Consider the following 9,659-nt stretch of genomic DNA (forward strand, 5'->3'; position numbering starts at 1 on the left):
TCCCGCTGCAGTACCAAAAGCTGTAACTGGCACAATTCCCTGGACAGACATCATCATCATTATCATCATCCCCTCTGGGGCATTTGTCACTTAGCTTCAGGTCATCATGGGCCATCACCAGTGTGAAGTTTCAATCCCAGCCACACTAGGTACTTTTTCTTCCCTCACAGAAGCTGGACTGCAGTGACTTTCCTGAGCAACTGGGCATTCTGGGCTGCATCACTCACCCAGCCATTCATTGGCAGAGGCTAGACCACTGTCATGTAATGCTATACAGAATGTGCAATCCTGTAGTGATTCAGGGCATTACAATTGTGCTGGTGCAACAGCGCTGTGTAAGGTCTTCTGTGAGTCAGAAGCAAGCAGATGACAGTGTAATGTGGAAGGGTGAGGGAGTGCAGCACAAGCCTTAACTCCAGCTGCATTATTAACAACCTTGCCAACACTTTGACAGCAAACGTGAGTTTCGAGGCCTGCACTTCAAACAGACCACAGGGCGTGATAAGCTTTCATCAATGCAATCACTTTCGTCTGAAGGCAGTCCTAAGCGAGCAGCTGCAGCTCGGTGGTACAACATGTGCTTTGAATGCCAAAGGTCTCAGGTTCAACTCCCTAGTATCTGAGTTGGGGCTGCGAAGGACCCATTGGAAATCCTGCAGAGCCGCTGCCAGTCAGTGTCAGCCTTACTGAGTTAGATGGAACCATGGCTGAAACTCAGTATGAGGCAGTTTCCTATGTTCCTACAGGCCTGTCAGTGCTTGGCCACTGTATTCTCATTCTGGCTAAGAAATATCCCAGAAAGCTGTATATGGATATTTGCAAAGAACTGGATGCTAGGGAGAAGGTGCTTGTGTCTTCTGTGTTGTGCAAGATTCATACAATATGAACTGTCCACAAAGCTTCAGCTATTGGACTGTACAGCAATAAATAATACAAGTGTACAACTGCTTGCTTTTGTGGATGAAGGCTAGGATGATGCAGTGGCTCCAATTAGACTGGGCTGATCCAGATTCAAATCTCTGTTCAGCAGCAAAGCTTAGGCTGGTCTCTGAATGAAGCCCTGATAGCAGGAGAACCAGAAAGTTTGAGTATGTGTGGGAAATATTGTGAAAGGCATAGGAATGGGGAGGAGAAAGCTTTGCTGAATTTTGAGGAAGGGGAGTTCTTGTTCTTCATTGACTAGGGAGTGGGGTAATTTTTATTTTATAGAATTATGCAGGAATGCCACCTGTTCTGGAATACCTTTTCCCTAATTTTGTGTAGGGATGGGCCTTCTTCAGTGGAAAAGGAAAGGCTATTCCTAAGTGTTCAGAGGGACTTGGAATATATTTTTGTGTATTAGTAGAAATGTTTCACCACCACGCTGGAATGTCGTTTGTGTTCCCTTGGCCTGTGCCATCTCTATTCCAGCCTCTCAGGATTATCCCCTCCTAACTCCTAGAAAGGAGCTGTACGGAAAAACAGAAAATAATTTAAGTCAAGGGTGTTTAAACTGCTAGGGCGCAAGATATGAATTCGAGCGTGGTGTTCAGGAATTTTCTCATCTGGAAAACTGATCCTCCCGTCATTCAAACTGGAGGCTTCCTAAATGTAACAATTCAAAAAGGTGTTTTGACATCTCACAACCACATGCTTGCATGAAGTAGTCCTCTGAGCGCGGCGACTAGCTCCGTGCGGCACAGTAACGTCCGTAGAACTTACTTCCGAGTAATAAGCAGAGCGGATCGAGGTAGATTCCCGAGACGGTGATTTGCCAGAGCAGCAAAGAGGCGGTGTGCGTAACCGCAATCTTTCCCAACAAAGAGCAAACTTTGGAAAGACTTCCCTCCCACTCACGCTCTGCCCGCCTTTGGCCACACTTCCTTTTCTCCCCTTCGTCCCTTCCCCCCTTTCCTTTTCGCCCAGGCTCTTGGCTGCAAAGGCAGGCGAGGTGCTCTTTTCCCCTCCCAGTCGGTGTGTCGCACAACCGAGGGGTCAGATACCAGAGTCGGCGAAGAGGGAGGGATCTGGGGTTGATGATGTCAGCCGGGAAAGAGCGAGCGCGCCCGAGAAGGGGAGGGAGAGAGCGGGCGAGGGTTCCGGGTCAGACGCAGGAATGAAAGAAAGGGGAAAGGTGCCCGACACTGATCTGCGAGCGCTCCGTGCTTCGCCCAAGTCCGCGACCAGCGAGATCTCGGTGCAACTCATTGGCCAGCGGAGACCCAATAAGAGACAATAAAAGGAAGACGGCTGCTCCCCTCCCCTGCCCGCCGCGGCTTCTTTGCGCATCGTAGTTGCTCTTCTTTCTGGAACTGCACAGGCTGGAGGGGAGGAAAGTGTTTCCTTGCGTCCCGGTCGAATGTTTATAGGAGCCGCCGCCGCCGCCTCTCCTCCTCCTCCTCCTCCTCCTCCAGGACTAGCCGAGGGAAGAACGGCAGGAGACAGAGAGAAGGGCGCCGTGGAAGGCGGTGGCTGGCAAACAAGCCAGCCGTGGGGACGCGCTTCAGAGCCCGGCGCGGGTTGCTAAGGGGCGGGCTGCGTGCGCGCCCCCCGTGGCTTGCTGAGGGCAAAAGCGGCGCGGGTTTGGCAGGCAGGAGCTTTCCTGGAACTCGCCCAGAAGAGGAGGAAAGCGGGCGGGCAGAAGAGAAGACGAGGAGGCGGGTTGCAGCTGAAAGGCTGAGGCGCCGCACGCCGCTCCTGCCCCGAGTGGCCGCCAGAGCCCTGCGCGGCGGCGGCGGCGGCGGGTGGCGGGAGGGCGGGCAAGCGTTGCTGCCGCCGCCGCTATGTTTCATTGCATCCCGCTGTGGCGGTGCAACCGTCATGTGGAGATTATCGATAAGCGCCACTGCTCGCTGGCCGCCGTGCCTGAGGAAATTTACCGCTACAGCCGCAGTTTGGAAGAGCTCCTGCTGGACGCCAACCAGCTCCGCGAGCTGCCCAAGGTGAGCCAGAGCGCCGGAGAAGAGGGTAGGAGGAGAAGAAACGGCACGTGTGAATGAGTGAGGGGGCAGTTGGACTGAGGTGCGCTGGGGGACAAGGGGAACTTCCTCGAGGTCGCAGGTAGGTCAGGAGCTGACCGCCACTCGCATCTCTTCCTCTTCCTGAGCCTAGAGGTTAGAAGCCCATAAAGGCTGCTTGCCCTAATGGACGCAACCATTAGGAGCTAGAAAAGGGGACGCTTGTGGAATCTGCTCGGCGTTACAAAGTTGATCTAGGCATGCGGGCGGTCCACCGACGGACTCCTGGTCTTCCTTCTGCGTCCACCTGGCACTCGCACAACTTACCCTCCTGCGTTGCCTCGGGTTTCCACTCAGCAGAACGTCCCCCTGAGTTTATTGGTGCATGAGTTGTTAGACCCGCATCCTTAAAATTTAAGGACTTTTTATTGCACAGATTTCTGCCAGTCCACGATTCCATTATTTGGGATCGCATGAGGCACGGGTGGGGTGGGGGAAAAGAGGAGAAAGAGCTGAGCGAGGAGTTAAGCAAAGAGAAGTGACCCAAACATAGCTGCCCCTGTCTCTGCCTTGGCGCCAGTCTTCTTGACAACAGCCCTGAGTTTCAAGGCTTGCAAGACCTGCTTTTCCGTGTATGTGACAGCCTGGTTGTTTGCCTAGTAAAAACTATTGTGCTTCCCAGCCGATGCCAGCTACCAAGGAACTTGTGCAACTTCATCCCGGATTGGAGAGGCAGGACTGTGCTCTTGTTGAGTATCTGGTTGTTCAGCAAGAGTTCAGGACTGTCTTCATGAGTTTAGGACACAATTCTAAAGAAGTCAACTCTCAGCACTTCCTAGTTGGGACTTTTTTTGAAATTGAAAACATGCATAAGATTGTGCCCTTAGTGACTATTCTGGAGCCTTGCTCTAGTTGGGTAACCACCTGAGTCCTCAGTAATCCTGAATATAGTTGCAGGGAATTCCTGCCCATGGATTATTCTAACCTCCAGTGTTCACAGATATGAACCTTGGTGTCCAGCCACTGTGGGTTTGAGGATTTCTGTTTAGTGCTACCTGTGAACATATACCTGTGTTATACCTGTGAACATCTTCATTCATGCAACCTTCCCCATGAAAATACATGGTTTGAATTTGCATGGAGAGAGAATGGGTGTGTGAACTGTTCCTTTCACACAGGGACTATTATAAAGACTGTTTGTATGCATTTTCTAGTCCCCTGTGGTGTTTCATTTTCATTAATTGGGGTGGGTTAATCCATGTAGTCTAGGAGAATTTGATTATTTTATATGCATGGCACAGATTAAACAGGCCACTGGACCATTGCCTTAACTGAACTGGTCCAAATAACCTTGTACTTCTTCTGAAAGGTATTTGTAACTGAGTCTCTAGCACAAGGCCTTTGTGTATCTGAACATTCTAGTCAACAGATGCAACAATCATTTCAATATGTGCTGCTTTGCTAATTATACCAGCATTTCTCCCCCCCCCAAAATCTTTAGATGTGCCCCAACATGCAGCCTCAAAACATCCTCTGTGACTTAAAAACTGGCTGCCCCAACCACCCATAGAGGCAGTGTGGTATAGTGGTTAGAGTGTTGGGCTGGGAACCCAGAAGACTTGGGTCCCTGCTCAGCAGGGTTGCTGTTGTGAGGATAATATGGAGCTATGTAATCCACTTTGGTGTTCTTGCAAGAGTAGGGTATACATGTAATGCATCAATAATAATACTTTTTCTTACTACAGTTATTTCTCCTTTCTTTATACAAATGTGTGGAGTAAATAGACCCCATTTATTGGTGTTTTGATAGGGAGGTTTCTGGTACAGATTGAGCAGAGTGATGGAGCAAAACAAGCAGCTGCTTAGGAAACCTAGCACTTTATTATCCAGTTTATGTGAGGGAAGAGAAAGCTGTCAGTATGACTGGGTTAGAGTCCTGTGCAGGTGGTACATGTACACAGGTGGTTCCTTAGATATAGGGAAACAAAGTGACCAACTACCCAGGCTTAATATTGAAGGTAAATCACAGAGTAGTCATGGGACTGTGAAGAATCCTAAGGTGGGGAATTATGCTTGAGGAAGCAGGTCATTGAATGACCTATCAGAAGGGTTCCTGTGGAAGCCTCTTTATGCTATGGAGGGGAGGATATGGGGGAGCTGGAATACTGAAAACGTGGCAGTGGCCTGGAAATTGGAAGCCTAAGAAAACACTGGCTGGGTTTAAACATCATGACAGCCAACCCTATGTGGTTCCCACAGTTCACATGTTTTACCTTGATGTGTCTGACTGGCAATCCCTTGCACCCTCTCCTTCCATCTCCTTCCTACAGGCACTATCCGAGGAGACACTGCTGAGAGGAATGAGGCTCTTTGCAAGACTAGTTCAGCTTGACTGTAGCTGTCAGGCAGTCTTTATTGTGCAAACAGGGCTCTTGCCCCGAAGCACAGCAGAGGGAAGAGGGAGCTGATCAGGCATCCTTGCCTCCTGCTCCAAAGGGACTGCTGGAGAAGGAGCGGGGGCATCTGATCCACATGCAGGCAGAAGAGGGGACAAGTCACCTGGGTGGATTCCCCCTCTGTCGAATCTCTGGGCAGCGGTGCCTGGGTGACGGCAGTGCCACTGAGCTCATTGTCCCCATCCCTCTTTCTCACTCCTGCTTGAAAAAGAGGCTTCCCTAGGCTGGCACCCTCCTTAGAAGTAGCAGCAACAAGGGGGAGGTGGCTTCACTCCTTGCTTGCTCCTGCTTTCCAGAGAAGTACCCCTAACTTGGCAGTTGTGGGCACCAGGATGGGGGGGCCTTTCTGCCAAGTGGGCATGAGAATGGGGAGCAGTGGAGGAATCAGCTGAGTGGCACTGCCCCAACTGGACACCGCTACCCAGCTAACTTTTGCCCCTTCAACTTGCAGTTGTGAAGGGCTTCCTTCAGGTGCATATGGAGGCAGAAATAGCTGAGCCATGCTGGTTCTTTCTCCACTTCTGCTCAGCTTTTCTCCCACTTCTTTAGAAGACCTATAGGGCAGGAGGCAGGCCAAACAGGGGCACCTTTTGACAGCTGCACAAAATGGCAGACGTCAGTGGACCTCTATTGCAGGCCCCTTGGCAAGAGCAGCAATGGGCTGCTTTTACCAAGCAGCTCTCTGATTCCAGCCTTGATACTACAGTGAGTTGTGTTTTCTGTGTTTGGTTGACACAACAAACCATTTTGATTCCAAGAGAATAGAGTGGTGTTTCTATTTGTGGGCTCTAAAGACCAAGCATACTATGCTGAAATAGCTTGAAGGGGTTTGGACAACACAATAGACCAACAGTGGTAAAAAAAGCAAAAACCCCACCATGGTTTTTCACTGCCCACTGCATGATAGAGAACAAGCATTGAAAGAAAAGAGACTGAAGTTGGGAAAAATTGCACAGGTTGGGCCCAGAATCAAAAGAGGCTGTACATGGTTACATATGGCGAGGCAAGGGGTTATTGGGGTGTGAGGTCTATCAGCTGTCAAGAGTTAGAGCTGGCAGAATTCCTCACTGCAGTTTTATGAAATGGCAGCCCTGCAGCAATGCAGGTTTCTCAAGTGGGAGAAGGTGAAATTCCTTGCATTGATTTGAACTAATCGGCTAGTTCTTTGGTTGTAGGCTGTCAGGGGAATTGTATCAGAATGGCCTCTGTCTTTGCTGCATGCCTTGGCTACTGGGCCAACAGGGCTTGGGCAAGTGTACATCACTTCCTTCCCTCTTGCTACTTATTTGCTGCTCTTTTCTTTCTGTTCTGATTTTTAATTTAGGGTAAAGGGAGTACAAGAGGTACCATTGGATACCCATTTGGATACCAGAGTGGAATGTAAATGTAATAAGTAAAGAATATCAAAAGTATTTTGGTTTTGTTAATAATACCTGCTTACAAAGTAGTCTCTTGCCTTTGGGGTGAGGAAGTCTTGGAATACTGAAAGTGAAAGTTGCCATGTTGACTAAAAGAAAAATTCCAAAATCCTTATCATTATAATATCTTTGTTAGGGTAACTCAAATGTCAGAAAATATTGTGCAGCCTTTTGAGTTGTTCAGAAGCCTTCATCAGGCAAGATGGTAAACAAAGCAAAATTGAGGATGGAGAAGAGGAAAAAGATGGCTTGAGTTCAAGCCGTGCCCTCCGCATTTGTTTGCAGCCTCAAGATGGAAAGTGAAAGGAGTCTGCAGACATTCAAATTAGACTCTGCTAGATGTGAAGATGGTTTTAGATTGTACCTGGGACCCTCCCAAAAGTTGCTGAAGAGAAGAAACAAACAATGGCTGACTCAATCCACCCCGTTTTTAAAGACAATTCCAGTTGTTGCTCAAAAAAGTCTTCATCCTCAAGTGAAACATATATAGGTATATATCTCAAGGCAAGACTGTAGTTTAGCTTTGTATAATCTTCCTTACAGCTTTGTATAATTCATTTTAGGATGAATTATTTTTCTTTTTGAGTTACTGTCTCTAAGCGAAGGAGTTATTTAAGAATTATTTTGATGCCGGAGGAAATAATCAGTATTGGGTTTATGTGTGTGTCATCCTAGGATTCATTCTGTGCAACCTGACCCTCTCCAATTTATGGAGACTGAAATTAACTTAGGTAAAGTCCAGGCAGTTGCAGCAGCTTCTTAGTTTGGTACTGTTGTGTTAAACTGGAAGGGGATGTGAATGTACAAATGCATTACTTAAATCCAGAATTGCCAAGGTAAACATTTTCCCATCACTGATATATCTAGCCTTCCCATTTGCAGTTTTGCCTACTGGGTATCAGTGCAGGTTTTGGTCCATTCTCATTCTGACTTGCAGTATCATGCGGACCCTTTGAGAAAACCCTTATATAGCTATAGTTATACATAAAAGCATTTACAGATGATCAGGAGTGCCAGAATGTTGATGGGTATTTGAACATTGCTCCCACTAGGATGCACATATGCTTACAAGAGACTGCAGCCAGAAGTGCATTCTGAAGCACATTTAAAGTTCTAACAGTGTTTCTTGATTGTATAAATAATAATAATTGTACAGGTCTTTGCTGCATAGGAGAGCAAGCCTGGAAGTAGCTATTAGGAGGAAGCAAAGTATTTCAGGTAGCTTGTGTTGATCATTTCATTGTACACTTAAAAAAATACAAAGTTCTAAAAGCAGTCATAGTCCTGTTCTACTCAGGGCATTTCTTCATCATCAGTGAAATAGCCCATTTGAAAAGAGGTATGATATACCTAGCCATTTGAGATATGCAGTCAGAGGAGGAAAGACAGAGACTAAAAATATCAGTTCCCACTAGCTGTCTTTTCTCTTGTTCTTGCAGAGCGAGTCTCATTGAATTGAGTGGGACTGCATAAGGTTGCACTGTCAAAACAGGTTTGGGCTCAGATGTATTGTGGTTTTTTAATAGAAGAATGCTCCAGATGAATGCAACTATACTTAAATTGAACTATACAAGGAATCTTAGGTCTATAAATTTGTTCATATCTTTTTTCTTTCCACATCAGTATAATTCAGGGAGCACTGTAAGCACTGTAAGTAATTGGTCCTTACTCTCTTGGTACTTAGAGTCAGTGAGGTATGGCCACTCCCCTTCTTCTGCAGGCATTTTGTTTTGTTCTGTGAGTCAGTTTTTTCCCAGATGCACGCAAGCCCACTTCATTTTGTTTTTGTGCATCCAGACTTAACATCGGAAACTCAGTTGTAAGTTGATAAGTAAATTCTTGGCTAAGGATACTCTGCCATACAGATGCAAACAAGCCTTTTTCCAGTGTCAAAGGAATTAAAAGACTTATATTAATGGTTAGTAACAACCTGAAGTAGGTCTGGATTTTGATTTCTTTCTTCTAGGATACAGAAACCTCCCTTGTGTGGAGTCGAACCAGAAGTCTGCCTAACTAATGTTATCTAACTTGACTAGTACTGCTTCTTCAGAGTAATAGGCAAGGAGGGGTATTTCCCAGCCTTGCTACCTGAGATTATTTTACTGGACATGGCAAGAATTGACACAAGACATTCCAGTTATGGCATTGCTGTTCCACAGAGCTATATGTGGCCCAGCCCTGAAGACACAGTTTGCACTTTGTGTGAGGGGATCTCATAAAAAGTCTTCTGAGATTGCCTTCTGAGATTCAGGATTCAAACCTACAGCCCCAGGACCACAGATCTTGTGGAAATAATATGGCAGATCACTAAGCCACCCCCTTTCTGGGCATTGCCTTGAGTCCCTGTCTTGATAGAAAGGTGGGCTGCTAATTTAATAAAACAGATAAATAACTGCTTCAAGTTGAGTTTTTTTTTTTTTTTTTAATGTCATGGTGTGGTGTCTGTATGGGTAAAATCCTCATGAATGGCAAATTGTTTTAAAAAGTGCTAAAACTATTTTTCCTTACTTGTATTTAACCTTTTGGAGTTGTAATGTCTATAACTTCCACATTTTATAATCTATAGAACTAATCTTATTATATAGTTCTCTCTATTTACAGAGGATTTAAAGACATTTATTTTATTTTTTTATTTTTTTATTTATATCCTGCCTTTTTCCTACAAAGGGCTCAAGGCAGCTTACATCTCCTCCTCCATCTTATCCCCACAACAACAACCCTGTGAGGCAGGTTGGGCTGAGAGTCTGTGACTGGCCAAAAGTCACCCAGTTGGTGCCATGGCTGAGCGGGGACTAGAACCCGGATCGTCTGAGTCCCAGTCCCATGCTCTTAACCACAACACCACACTG

The 9,659-nt window shown here is 46.6% G+C and overlaps 1 protein-coding gene across 2 annotated transcripts in view; it reads left to right on the forward strand.

The window, feature by feature from the left end:
• The first annotated feature begins 2,762 nt into the window (after positions 1–2,762).
• LRRC1 (leucine rich repeat containing 1) overlaps positions 2,763–9,659 on the forward strand; it is a 94,430-nt gene continuing 87,533 nt past the window's right edge. The window contains exon 1 of one of the 2 annotated variants that reach the window (XM_044421535.1): positions 2,763–2,921. In XM_044421535.1, the coding sequence (XP_044277470.1) occupies positions 2,763–2,921 (159 nt within the window). Of the gene's footprint in view, positions 2,922–2,985; positions 3,040–9,659 lie in introns of those variants that run through there. The other variant, XM_044421536.1, reaches the window with a different exon arrangement.

Source organism: Varanus komodoensis, unplaced genomic scaffold (genome assembly GCF_004798865.1).
Source record: "Varanus komodoensis strain SLA01 unplaced genomic scaffold, ASM479886v1 scaffold12, whole genome shotgun sequence".
NCBI classification, from domain to species: Eukaryota; Metazoa; Chordata; class Lepidosauria; order Squamata; family Varanidae; genus Varanus; species Varanus komodoensis.